The sequence below is a fragment of the Notechis scutatus genome, chromosome Z, assembly GCF_049901735.1.
Source record: "Notechis scutatus isolate UNSWTSFEM ecotype Mainland chromosome Z, rNotScu1.2, whole genome shotgun sequence".
In the NCBI taxonomy this organism is placed as follows: Eukaryota; Metazoa; Chordata; class Lepidosauria; order Squamata; family Elapidae; genus Notechis; species Notechis scutatus.
Genome location: NC_142025.1, coordinates 21,487,323 through 21,502,202, shown reverse-complemented (window position 1 = coordinate 21,502,202; position 14,880 = coordinate 21,487,323). Strand labels below are relative to the sequence as shown.

The 14,880-nt window shown below is 35.6% G+C and overlaps 1 protein-coding gene across 1 annotated transcript in view; it reads right to left on the bottom strand.

Moving 5' to 3' along the window:
- Positions 1-14,880, bottom strand: part of ARHGAP21 (Rho GTPase activating protein 21) — a 50,357-nt gene that overhangs the window by 20,888 nt on the left and 14,589 nt on the right. Inside the window, exon 5 of the mRNA XM_087947302.1 lies at positions 7,401-7,478. Within this exon, the coding sequence (XP_087803428.1) occupies positions 7,401-7,478 (78 nt within the window). The remainder of the gene's footprint in view (positions 1-7,400; positions 7,479-14,880) is intronic.

Sequence of the window (14,880 nt, the reverse complement as noted above, 5' to 3'; positions counted from 1 at the left end):
CTGCAGCTGCCACAAAACAGGAAAACATAGTAAAAGCTGCCTATATATGTAAAGATAGAATTATGTTGTCACATTGAAGCCGAATACACAGCAAGCTAAAAATACAGCTACACCGATTTCTCTGGAAGGTACCAAGACGGCTGAGGTGCACTGGAGCGCACACAATAACTTCAGCCTTCTTGTGAGCTTGTCAGTCTCAGTTTTTTTTTTTTATACCTGCTTCGTGCATTTATTCCCTAGCTTTCCAGAAAAAAAGAAAACACGTTAGTGCTGTATGCTTCAGTGCATCTTCCATGCTGCAAACGGAGCCCTCTGCTTGTGCCACAAGGCATCCCTTCTGCTACAGCAACATACCAGTCTTTCATCTCGCCTGAGCTGCTACCATCCCTGCTTCCAGATGACGAAACAAGGGCTTTATTATGCATTTTAAATCTGTGCACCCCTTCCTCTCATAAATCTGAACAGAGCCACAAGCTGTCAGCTGACTCTACATCTGACATTAGAAAGATGATTTCAGAATAATTTTCATTAAAAAAAACACTCCCACCATGTGATTATTTTCATTTTGTATATCTTTGCTGTTCCTTCCCTGACAAATAAGGAATTAGCTGTGTTTCAATTGCAAGGTATATTTTCATGCATTAGCTATACCAGAAAATATACATTCTGCATTTGTGTGTTTCTCAGATTAGGAGAAAAAAACAGGAAAGCAGATACACTGAAAAAATGCATCTGGAAAATTAAGCAATGGTGCATTCTAAGGTAACAACATATTGAGTGACATTCCAAAATATGCCTATACTGCCTCCCTAGTCCAATGTAGGTACAAATATTTATTCTTAAACCTGCACCTTTGCAAAATTCTGGAAAAAACAGGCATTTAAAAAAGATTGAAAAAAGTTTAAAGCTGTAAGGCTGATATAATCATCAGCCGAAAACAATTTCCTAATTCATTTTCTATTAGCACGAAGGGGAAAATATTAAAAACCACAAAAAGTTTAAAATATATAAGAAGATGTCACATACATTTGAAGTGAAATATTCTGGAAATCAGGACCTTTCGGAGTAGGCAGCCATAAGAAATTTAGGTAATTTATTATTTAGATAATTAATCAATAAGTTATTTGTTAGTAACTATTGTGGAAAAATAACTTCTGTATATATCTTTCCTTTTTCTTGCACTACTTTTCATGGCTTTTTTGTCTTTTTTGTCTTACTTTTACTTCATATAAATTCATGTTTATCTTTTATTTCTAGGTAAATCTCCAATGGTTAAGGCACCAAGAGAGAAGAAGTCAGATGACTGAGTTCTAATCCTGCCTTAGAAATGAAATGAGCTGGATGACTTTAGGCCAGTCACTCTTGAAATCTGATTCACTTCATAGAGTTGTGGGGAAAATAGGACAAGGAATGAGTATTAAATATGTTTGCTGCCTTTTGCTATTTATGACAATAACAAGTGTTTGATAAACATTCTAAATAACAATGATCAAAACTGAATATACAGCCAAGATGTCCCAAAGGTGCTTTTTTTCAAGAGGCAACTGGATTTTCTGGTTTTTCGTTGAAGACATTTCACTTCTCATCCAAGAAGCTTCTTCAGCTCCCCACCATCCAGTCAGAGCTGAAGAAGTTTCTTGGATGAGAAGTGAAATGTCTTCAAAGAAAAACCAGAAAATCCAGTTGCCTCTTGAAAAAAGCACTTTTGGGACAACCATGACCTGGGTGATTGAGAATCACCATAGACATACAGCCAAGATATTGCAATGGAGTTTGGATTGGACAAATGTGCTATCCTTACCATCAACAGGGGGAAAATAGTGGAAAGGATCAGAACCAAGATGCCCTGGGGAAATAACATCAAAACTATGGATGAAGAAGCTCACTACATATACCTGGGCATCGTTCAGGATGACTACACCAGGTACACTGATGTAAAGAAGTTTAGCACAGGTAATCCTCAAGTTACGAGCACAATAGAGCCCGGATTTATGTTGCTAAGCGAAACATTTGTTAAGTGAATTTTGCCCCTTTCTACAAATTTTCTTGCCATAGTTGTTTGTGAATCACTGCAGTTGTTAAATTAATAACGTGGTTTATTAAGTGAAACCGGCTTCCCCATTGACTTTGCTTACCAGAAAGGCAGTGACCCTAGGACACTGCAATCATCATAAATATGAACCAGCGTCTGAATTTTGATCACATGACCAGGGGATGCTGCAATGGTTGCAAATGTGTAAGATGGTCATAAGTCACTTTTTTCAGTGCCACTATAACTTTGAACAGTCATTAAATGAACTGTTGTAAGTTAAGGACTGCCTGTAATGAATACATCAGAAAGTAAAGAAGACCTTAGTCCAAATTAGGTGGCAGAAACACCATCAAGATGATTAATACCTGGGCATTCTAGTCATTAGATGTACAATTGAAAAACTGGGGTAGACTCAAACTATCAACTGGAAGCCTTCAATAGGAAGACCAGAAACAATAAATCATCCCCTTCATCCACATAGTAATGTTGACAGACCAAGGAGCCTTGCTGGGGGTGAAATGTTGCTAGCACTCCAGACAGTTGAAGGAAAAAGGCCATTGGAAGATTAGCTGAAGGACAGTGAAAAATATTTGCTGAAGCTAGGACACCATGAAGGCTTATTGAATAGCAGAAACCAAGCTGGCCTTTAAGAAAGTCCAAATGAAGCCAGAAAAGAGAAATGGCAGTGCAAAGTATTACACAGCCTGCTCATAAAAAGCCAACAGGTACAGTAAATAGCAACCAGATCTGCCAATGGCTAGGAGCAGGAAAGCTAAAGTAAGAGACAGCTAATTCTGACAGAATAAGACCAAGCCTAAAGAAAAAAAATACATATAAAGCCAGAATTAAGATGACAGCAGCTGACAGGAAATGCCCTCTCTGCAAAGAAAACGGAAGAAACAGTGGACCACATCATTAGCAGGGTGGGATTCTACCAGTTCGCACCTATTCGCTAGAACCGGCTGTTAACATTCTAAGCAGTTCGGAGAACTGGTTGTTAGAAGAAATTACTGGCCTAATCCTGTAAGGAAGGCAGGAAGGAAACATTCTGGTGTTGCTTACAGAAACTGCCTCGCCGTTAACCCTTATTACATTCTTGGCAGGACTAGACTTCCTGTCTCTGGAACTTCTCTGGAGTTTTTTTCCCCTCCTTTGCTGGTACTTTGCTTGTGACCATTCAAAGTTACAATGGCACTGAAAAAAGTGACTTATGACCCTTTTTCACACTTACGGCAGCATCCCCACAGTCACAAGAGGCCAGGTGAGGAGATGCATGCCTCGATGTGAGTGATGTTGAGTTGGCCACGCCCAGCCAGTCACATGACCACCAAGCCATGTCCACCCAGTCACATGACCATGAAACCACACCCACCAACTAAGCCCCGCCCACAGAACCGGTTGTTAAAAAAATTGAATCCCACCCCTGATCATTAGCTGCTGCATGATTGCACAGGCTGATTACAAAGTAGCAACATAACAAAGTAGCAACAATGGTGCACTGGAATAGCTGCTAGAAATATTGTTTGTTGCAAGCAAGATCTGATGAGACAACAAAGATAATATAAAATAAAGAAGCTTGAATTACTGTCACCAGACTTAGAGTGTGAATCTCACCAATGCATTGTGAAGCACACACCAAAACATTTGTTGATTAGAAAGACAAAAAAGTCTGTGGATAGTGGTTGTGGCAATACCTGTAGACAGCAAAACAGAAGAGAAAGAACTGGAGAAAATTACAAAATACAAACATCTGCAAATAGAAACAGAATGGCTTGGCCAAAAAATGAAAAAAACAACCACCCTAATGATAGAACCAGGGATAAAAGATGTCTTGGGTGCAATTCCAAAACATCTGGAGCACTCTTCGAACACAATCTTCATTGACCAGATAATTTTCAGTCAATTTCAAAAGTCAGTTTTACTTGGAACAGCTTGTATCTTGCGGTAATATCTTTAATATTATTAAACAAAAACATTCCCTGTCCCAGGTGCATGGGAAAGATTCAGTAGGTAGGCAAAAATGCAGAATCCAATCTAAACAACTGACTATGTGGCCAACCATAAATGTCATGAAATCACAAACTCTATTGCATATGTTACCAAATCCCATCAAGCCAAGCTGTTCACCAACCCTAAAGATACAGGTAGTTCTCGACTTACAACAGTTCGTTTAGTGACCTTTCAGCCTGAAAAACAGTGATTTATGGCTGTTTTTCACATTTATGACTGTTGCAGTATCGCCATGGTCACCTGATCAAAATTCAAAGGCTTGGCAACTGACTGTGACGGCTGCGGGGTTCTGGGCTCATGTCATCATCTTTTATGACCTTCTGACAAGCAAAGTCAATGGGGAAGCCAGATTTGCTTAATAACTGTGGTAAGAATGGTCGTAAACCGGGAGCAAAATTCACTTAACAACTGTCTTGCTCAGCAACATAAATGTGGGGGTCAATTGTAGTCGTACATCAAGGAACATCTGTAATGATTGTTGATGTCCGGTAAACCTAATACTTTAATATATTGAAAACACAGTAGGATTAAGGATTAAATTATGGTTTGTTAATCTTGTATGCCACCTACAGTCACTCTGTGTGAGTTGGGTGGATACATAAATTTGTTAAACCAAACAATCATCAATCACTGTATTTTGAAACTTATATTTTGAAGAAAAGTATTTTATTTTGAATGAATTTAAAACCAGCACCTTAAATGCTAGAAGTAATCATTTTAAACCGCATCCTGTATTTCTGAATATAAAGACATATTTTTTTTGAAAAATTAACTGGAAACATTCATGCCTGGACATATACGCATAGATTATCTTAATGCATAAAAAGGGAACTTTTTTGCCTTTTCTAAAAGTTAAAGACACATACTCTTGCAAAGTGTAGGTAGATGCCAGGTCAAATTGGTTGCGTAAAAAAATTGGTAAACAGAGTTGTACCATAGAAATTAATAAACCATAAGCCTTTTTTGCATGGGGAGAAATAATTATTCTTGTCACATACCGATATAGTTTAAGCTTTTTTGGAGCTTGTATTTTAATGTTGTGAATAAAAGAAAAATTAATTGAAAAAAAGTTAGACACATAGTTTTGCAAAGTTTAACTGGAAGTAATCCATCAAAAAGCAAAAAAATAATAATAATCCCAAACATTACAACATATTCTATTTTGAGCCTTTCTGAGGGAAAATAACAGGTGGTAAAAGCTTTGGACAACTATGTACAAAATTACTTAAGGCTAATTCCACCACCCTAATTTTATTTTACTTTGAATTATTTTTGTAAACAGCAATGACTCAGGATGTTAGCATGACCCAGACTCTGAAAGCCTGCATTATAAAAATACTTCATCATTGTCTGATGAATTGTTGACGTGAGCAAGAAGAACAAATTAAGTGGTACATAGAAGCTACTCATTAAAAACCTTTCTGTAGATTTACCAGACCCGAAGCTCTCTAGATCATCATAAGTATTCTAACAAGCTGAATTGGCAACCTCCTTATGTTGTGTGGAGGAAGACAAAAAGTCACTTTCAATTTGGCTCCGATGCTTGATAATGAGGAAAAATTTTTATGATTCAAGCTTTCAGTGTCTGGGTCATGATAACACCTTAATCGTAATACTTGTTGCAAAACTTAGAATAACAGATGGTATGACAATCTCCCAGGATGCTTGGTTCATGAGTCCAGAGTGTCTTTCTTCTTCTAGGCCTTTCTTATGGAGGCCCAAGGATGAATTTTACATCAAAACAAATCAGCCTGCATGCTCCTTGAACAAGACCCCTGCTTCTGCCCCAAAGCTAGTTAAAAATCAAGTTATGCCAGAAGGCTTGTAGATGTCAACTATAATGATAGTGATATTGTATTATGTTTTATTCATTGCTATAGGTAACTTGTAGATAACTTGTAGGTTCAAATTCTGTCAATGGGGAAGCCAGGTTCACTTAATAAGTTATGATATGTTATTAAGAAAAGCAGTTGTAAAATGAGGCAAAGCTCACTTAACAACTGAATTGCTTAGTAACAAAAGTTTTGGGCCCAATAGTGGTCATAAGTCGAAGACTATGTATATATTTGTTTAGTATCCTTTTCAAGCTAATAACATTTATAAAACATTATAGAAACTTTATTGATTTAGTGATTTGACCACACCAAAGTATAAAATATTAATAAACAAGTAGATAGAAAGAAAACAATGGGACTTGTTCACAATATGTCAGCACCCAGCAGTTAATATCAAAATGATCTAAACTTTCTATCCTCTTTGTTGAGCCAGCTACTATACAGACTTAAAATATTTAAGTGATACAATATAATATTGGGACAGTTACATTAGTGATTCTTTGTTTGAACATTTTTCTGGCCTATAGATCTAATTAAAAATTGGATGGAGAATCCATATTGTGAGAAGACCCTTTTGGAAGCAGAATGACCTAATCTCAAGGTAGCATGTCATGAAACTGTTCCTCGAAACACAGCTTGGGTGTTTTCTATCTGGATCCATAGAAAGAAAATTCAGCCAGTAGGTGGGTTTGTATTGGGCAGGGTCCCCAAACTTTGCAACTTTAAGACTTGTGGACTTCAACTGTCAGAATTCTCCAGCCAGCTGACTGGAGATTCTGGCAGTTGAAGTCCACCAGTCTTAAAGTTGCTAAGTTTGGAGACCTCTGGTATAGGGGGTATACCAAAACCTGCATTTACTGCTGGAGTTGGTATAGATTTATCCATCCCCAAGATACATTTGAGAAGAATAGACTACATCTGTTCCATAAGAAGGCAACATACTGTATTTTTCGCTCCATAAGATTCACTTTCCCCCCAAAAAAATGTGGATGGAAATGTCTGTGTGTCTTATGAATATTAGAGGGGGTTGGTGTGGGGCAGCAAAAGGCAGCAGCAGCGCACAGTGGCAGCAATCTCTGCTGCCTGGAACAGCTGATTGATGGTATTCCGGGAGGCTGATCCACCCAGCTGATCAGCTGCTCGGCAGCGAAGGTTACAGCATTTCCCGGCAGAGACACAGACATGGAGGAGGCAGCAACTTTTCCCCCTGTTTTCCTCCTCTAAACCTAGGTGCATCTTATAGTGCCAAAAAAATGGTAATTTATATTCATTTCACTAAAATGAACTATGAAACACAAAAAGTATTTTTTTTCTCTAGTTCATTTTTTTACCTACTTTTTATAGCACTAAAACTCCAAAAAAATAAGAGGGGTAGGTGAAAATTTATAAATACAGAAATAGTTCAATAGTTCAATAATTCAATGTTTCATTACATTTAATATGCTAATTAAAGACTTGAATCTCTTTTGCAGGAATATTATGTAGACTTTAATTTTAGATTTTAGATCAGAAATGTAACTTACAAGTTGAAGAATGTCCTCATCTTTTGGCATAACACTGAGTTCCAACTCATCATCACTGTGGGAAAAATAAATACACAACTTTATTATCAAGGAAATAAATTAATATATTAACAATTTGAGAAGGAGTTTCATTTCTAGCCATAAAAATAGAAAAATATTAATAACTTTAATAACTATTTTTTCAAAAAATCCAGAGAATATAACAAAACCTCAGCACAGAATATAAATATTTATTTCTCTTAACACTATTTGCTATGAGTCATTGATATTTCTTAAAGCACAACCCATGCATTCATTTTCAAAATTACCTACATGCAGATAATTTATTATACAAAAATAAATGATGAAACTAATGTATTCCTGTCACTTAGAAAAATAAATTTAATTAATTAAATTAAAAGAAAAGAAAACATTTAGGTATCTCCTGTTCATACTGTAGTTCCCAGTGTAAACACAAGTAGTCCTTGACTTACCACGACAACTGAGCCCAAAATTTCTGTTGCTAAATTAGAAAATCCTTAAGTGAGTTCTGCCCCATTTTATGACCTTTCTTGCTTGCCATGATCGTTAAGTGAATCACCATGGTTGTTAAGTTAGTAACACTAACAGGATTACATGAATTTGGCTTCCCCATTGGCTTTGCTTCTCAGAAGGTTGCAAAAGGGGATCCTATGACCCTGGGACGCTACAACGGTCATAAATAGGAACCAGTTGCAAAGCATCTGAATTTAGATCACATAACCACGGGAATGTTGTAACAGTTGTAAGTGTGAAAAACAGTAATGTCACTTTTTTCAGTACTGTTGTCACTTTGAATGGTCACTAAATGGCTGTAAGTCGAGGACTACCTATATGAAGGCATTAGGCAGGGACAAATCCTAGGAAAATGTGCCTCTGTTGTTTCATCTTCAATCTCCATATGGAGTAATATGGATTTCCAAGGAGCTCTTTTAATGATTCAAAGAGAGCTTCTGTACTTGTATTGCCACATTGCAAAACACCTGGAGGGCGGAGCTGACGTCGTGATGGTACGGCTTGCAATCTCGGGGCTCTGAGATTGCAGCCGATATCTTCGCCCCTGGTCGGTCCAAACGGACCTAAACCATCCCGTAGGGACGGTGATAGTGAGTGGCACATCCTGTGGATCCCAGGGACATCGCAAAGTCCCTGGTTAATTCAGGAGAAATCCCTTTTGCCGGCGGCGGAGAGGCAGCCCCAAAGCTGCTGAAGTTCGGACAGCTCCGGAAAGGAAGAGATCGAAAGATGTGTCGGCTGGGTGAGATCTTTTTTTTACTAATATGTTGAGATTTGAAAGGACACTCTAAGAACAAGAAGAAATCTGTAAAATTCTTGACAAAATTGGATAAGCGGTGATTTTTAAAGAGAGATGTCAAAGTGAGGCTTGGCTTTTTATTCTTTTTTCTTTTTTTACTGGACTTTTATTGCGACTCAGCAGTTGTTAACTGGACTGATCTTTCCTTTATATATATTCTTTTTTCTTCTTCTCCTTTTTGATTTTTCAATTTTTTATATTAGAGGCTCCCTTTAGTTATTTTTCTTTTTATATATACATATGTATATACTCTTTTTCTTTTTCTTTTAACTTCTATTACGTTTTCCCTGGGAAAGGGAGGGGGGGAAAGTGAGAACAAAGAAACTTTGTAACACTGCCAACTAGAGGCTTGAAAATATTTTATTTGAAGTTGAGAGAACTCTGAAAGACTCCTTCTCAAGGACAGTGTAACTTGATAAGATAGAGGGAAGAGCACGGGTGAGTGTTATTACAGGTGCTCTTCTGGACTTCTATCAATAACTAAATACTTGAAGCTTGGCTTTGAAGCTTGTGGAGAAGAGAGTCATAACAAGAGCCTTGGATAATTAAATAAAGTGCAGTGTTTTTTTTTTTTCTTCTTTTAGTTGTGTTACCCCCCCCCCACCAGCTCTATTGTAAACTTTTATTTTTGTAATATTTTTATGTTCCCTTTTATTTTAAAGGGAAAGCCTCAGAATTTTTCCTTTCTCTTTTTTTATTGGGACTCTTGCTTCTTCCATCCATGTTTTTGGTCTACTTTTATGGTTTGTTTGTTTTTTATTATAACTGAGATTTTTCAATTGGATTAAGGTGTGAAGAACCTGAAGAAACTTTTCTTTTCTTTTCTTTTCTTTTTTCTTTTTATTTTTTTCTTATTATTATTGGGCCTTTTCTTCTTCCTATTTTTATCCATTATTTTGGATTACAACTGACTATTTCCTAATTGGATTAAGGTTCAGAAGAACCTGAAGAACTTTTTCTTTTCTTTCTTTTTTTACTACTACTGGGTTTTTTACTTTTTACTATTTTTATCCTCCATTTTGGATTATAATTGACTACCTTACTAATTGGATTAAGATTTAAAAGAATTTGAAGATTTTGAATCGTTGAAAATGAGTAAGAAACTCATACCTTCTGGCGCGTCAACTTCTACTTCCGCCTCCCCACCATCTGGAGGACAACGTTTAATTCAAACAATGTTAAAGCAAGATAAAGAGCAAGAAAAAGTGACTTTACAGATGATTATGCAAGGAATCCAAGATCTTAAGATAAAATCAGACACCATTGAAAAGAGAACGGAGAACATTGAACAAAGAATAGAGAACATTGAGCAAAGAACAGGGAAGACCGATGAAAAAATTGAAAATATTCAACAAATGATGGCAAATGATGAGAGATTCCAAAAAATTGAAGAAGATAAACAAAGAGAGGAGAAGATTGGAAACATTGACAGCAGACTAACAGTGGTTGAACAAGATAAAAGTGGGATGCTGAAGTGGGAGATGGACAGGTCAGAATTCTATCTCAGATTTCAAAATATAGAGGAAGATAAAGGACAAAACTTAGCTGCGATAATGATAGAAATTCTGGCTGAAGCCTTGGAAATAACAGAGGAAAAGATGATGGATGGAGTAGATGAGGTGTATCGAGTCTTTACAAGATATGCGATGAGAAACAACTTACCAAGAGAAGTTCACATCAGATTTATAAAAAAAGCCATTAAAACACAAATATTACAAGTGGCAAGAGAGAAGACGTTGAAATATAAAGGCAAGGAGATTGTGGTTTTAAAACAAATACCTAGAAGAGTGAGAGAGATGAGAAGAGAATATCGATTCCTGACTAAAATATTATTGAAAAAGGAGGTGAACTATAGATGGCTGATTCCAGAAGGACTAATGTTCACATGGCAAGAACGGAGACATAGAATTGATTCAATTGAGAAAGCAGAACTTTTCTACGCATAATTTTTTGGAAGGAGGGAGGAAGAGGCAGAAAAAGAGGTTTCATTAATTGAATTCCAAGAGGACCAAATGGGGACTGAAAAAGAAGGCGCAGTAGGTGGACAGGTGGAGATTAAAGAACAACGGGAACCAAGATCTACGAGAGCGGCCAAACCTAATTATAAAATATAATCATGGAAGAGAAAAAATTGATTACAATGAACATAAATGGACTTAATTCAGCTGTTAAAAGGAGGAAATTTTTTCATAAATTAGAGAAATTAAAATTTGATATAATTTGTCTACAAGAAGTACATATTAAAAAACAATATGAACAATTGTTGGTACAGCCAAAATTAGGGAAAATATTCACTTCTTTGACTCAATGCAAGAAAAGAGGAGTGGTTTTTTACATTAAAGAGACTATCCCAGCAAAATTGATTTATACTGATGAGGATGGAAGAGTATTAATGGTGGAAATAATGGACAATAATATGAAAACACTCCTGATTGCAATTTATGCTCCGAATGATAAACAAGAAGAATTCTACAAAAAATTACATTTGAAAATAATTGGATTGGACTATGCTAATATAGTTATGATGGGAGACTTTAATGGAATTGTAGACAATAAATTGGACTATACAGCAACAATGATAAAGCAAAATAGAAAGACTCCCTAAATCTTTTTTTAAAATGTCAGATGAATTAAATTTAAAAGATATATGGAGAGAAAGAAATGCTAAAACCAAACAATATACTTTCTATTCAAATAGACACTTATCATTGTCCAGATTAGATATGATTTGGATCTCAACAAAACTAATATCTAACAAAACTAATATCAAAACTAATATCTAATAATATCTAATCTCAACAAAACTAATATCTAACATTCAAGAAACAAACATTGAAACAAGTACTTGGGCAGACCATAATCCAATGACAATTAAATGGAAAGGACAAAAAAAAAAGATCGAGATGAACGTTAAATAATACTATCTTAAAGGAAAAAGACTTTGCACAATGGATGGAGAAAGAATTGGCCTTTTTTTTTAGAGAAAACAAAAAAGAAGATACTTCAATACAGAATGTTTGGGACACAATGAAGGCATATGCTAGAGGCTTGATAATAGACTATATAAGAAAAAAGAATATAAAGAAAAGGCAAGCTATTAAAGTTTTAGAAGATGAGCATAAAAGACTTGAAAAAGAACTACAGAAAATGCCACAGAAAAAAGATATTAAATTAAAATTGGACATAATTAAACATAAAATGGGTCTAATAGAGAAAGAAGAATTGGCACAGAAAATTAGAAGTGCTAAACAGAACTATTTCGAAGATGCAAATAAACCAGGCAGCATATAAATAGCATATAAATTGAGAAAGGAGAAAGAATCAAGGAAAATATTACAATTAATAAATGATCAAGGCCAAGTTTGCTATGGTAATAAAGAGAAAAAGGAAATCATTCGAGACTTCTACAGGCAACTGAATACGGGCAAGAGAATATTGATGAGGAAAAAGTCAAACAGTATCTACAGAATGCTAATTTACCTAGGATACCTAAAGAGACTGAAAAAATGTTAGAAAGTAATATAACAATGATGGAATTAACTGAAGCACTTAAGAAGCAAAACAATGGGAAAGCACCAGGTCCAGATGGGCTTCCGGCAGAATTTTATAAAACACTACAAGAATTATTGAGCATTCCATTGCTAGAAGTCATGAATGAAGCTATGTTAAAGAAGAGGATACCTAAAACATGGTCAGAAGCTTATATTACACTTATTCCAAAAGAAGAGGTTGATCCATTGCAAATCAAGAATTATAGACCTATTTCTTTATTAAATGCAGACTATAAAATTTTTGCTTCAATTTTGGCAGAAAGACTTAAAAAATACTTAAATAACTTTATTCATCCAGATCAAAATGGATTTCTACCAAAGAGACAAATCAAGGACAATATGAGAGTAATCCTGGACACTTTGGAATATTATGAGGCACATCCCGAAAAGCAAATGGCTTTGATATTTTTAGATGCCCAAAAGGCATTTGATAATGTGAATTGGACATTTATGTTATTATTATTGGAACAGATGGGTTTTGCCAGAAAATTTATTCAAGCAATAGAAGCCATATACCATAAGCAAACGGCAAAGGTAATGATAGAGGGAGAATTCACAGACCCTATTAATATAAGAAAAGGTACAAGACAAGGATGCCCCCTATCACATTTGCTATTTGTATTGACTTTGGAAGTGTTGAATAGAAATATTAGAGATGATAAAAGTATAAAGGGAATGAAAATTAAAAAGGAAGAATTAAATTGTTTTCTTAATGCTACTAATAATTTATGAATGCTTTAAAAATGTTTAAATTAAGATGTGAATTACTGAATGGAAGTTAGATCTTGCATATTAAAGTTCAATCTAAATTTTTTAAAAGAATCCTATGTAAACTGCTGATCAAACACAAGATTTGATTTTAGTTTCACATCTGCTGCCTTAAATTGATTGATGTAAAAAGAGGTTGAAGAAAAACGCAATGATGGTCTTAGAAGAAAAGAATCCTACATGCTTTAATAAAAAATAGAATAGACTTCAAAAAAGTAGAAGACAGTTACAAATTAGTCTCTAAATTCTGACACTGTATCTTCTTTTAATCCATGCTTGATTTATTATATTGTTTTATGAAATTCTCAAAATTATATAAGGAATTCAAGATGTATTTTACATATTTTTTAAAAAATCTGCACATTATTCCAAAAGTAAACAGTATATGTATTTTTGCGCTTATAAAACTACAAAATGTATTTGAGAGCTTATAACAGAATACTTCTTAATATAAATGTTTCAAATACTTGTACATGGACTTTTAACGTTAAAAAAAATTGGTTGTCACTGAAGGTTGATTTTTCTACTACCATAAAATTTGCAATTTCTTTTTGGGAATACAGAGGGTGCTAAAGAAGAGGTAGGAGCTTGTGATCTTCTGATTACTGTCAGACTGCTTTACTTTGATATATATATATATATTTTTTTTGGCAATTCTATTAGAGCTGATTGGAAAATGAGGATCAGCAACATCTGGAAGTTAATGTTTCTGGCCTTGTTCCCACATCATGGTTAATTAGGCCAACAGGGAGGGGCATTATGTCATTGGGCTAAAAAAAAAATCAACTGACGTAATAAATAAATCCCAGGTGCTAATATTTAGAACAAAATAGACCCACACTTACAAAGGATTAAATTAATTCCAGCTATCTAGCCATGTTTTAGGAACACCAAATCCCAGTCAACTGTTCTTTTTTTGCTTATAGAGACTTACAAGAAATAGAGGCGGAAAGAACAGGTTGAATTCAATCCCCAAACATCTTGCCTGGCCATTTAGAAAGGAGTTAATAATGGGACTTCCGGTTTGAGCTTCTTCAGCGACAGACCGGAACCTCGTCTCTGCAAGGCTTCGATCCGTGCTCGCCGCTGGAGTGCCCCGAGCTGGCTGGCTTCGGGGCTAAGCCACCCCGTAGAGGTGGTGAAGAGGGGGGAGACTGCCAGCAGGGTTGAGGAGAGCCGCATCTCTCCTCCCCCGCTGGCCATTACTCCCTTTCCCAAAGGTGGTTGCAGTGGTGGTCAGAAATGGCCACCACAAAGAAAAACCCAACCGGAAAAGAATGTGCAGGAGAAAAGAAAGTTTTGGTTGACCTGGTCAAACAGCAAAAGCAACAAATAAGGTATTCTGGAATTGAAACTGTTAAAAAACAATAACATTGTTCCCTAAGAAGCTTTTTAAGCTGCGAAGGAGAGAGAAAAGGGAAAAGATTTGGTTTTCTCCTTTTCCTATACTGACAGCTAAGAAACTTAAGCAAGAAATTGGAAAAAAATCCACTTTGACATCAATGGGCATTTAATGCTGAAAATAAAAAGTCAAAGGGATAATAAAGATTTCTGGATAATTAAAAGCTTTTGAAAACAGAAAAGGAGAGAGGAAGAATAAAAGGGCAGGATCTGGTAGGAGGAGACTGCCTGGAATTAAAAAGAACTTACAGCAAAATCTCAACAAGACTTCCAAAAGATACATTCTAACTGAAATATCGCAACAAAAACCCCAGGAAGAGAAAGTCGAAAAAGAAATAAGAAGATATAACTCGGGACTATCTGGATTACTTGATGATTTCTGGATTCTTGGTTATTGTTTTGAATGACTAAAATCAATCGGATAGTT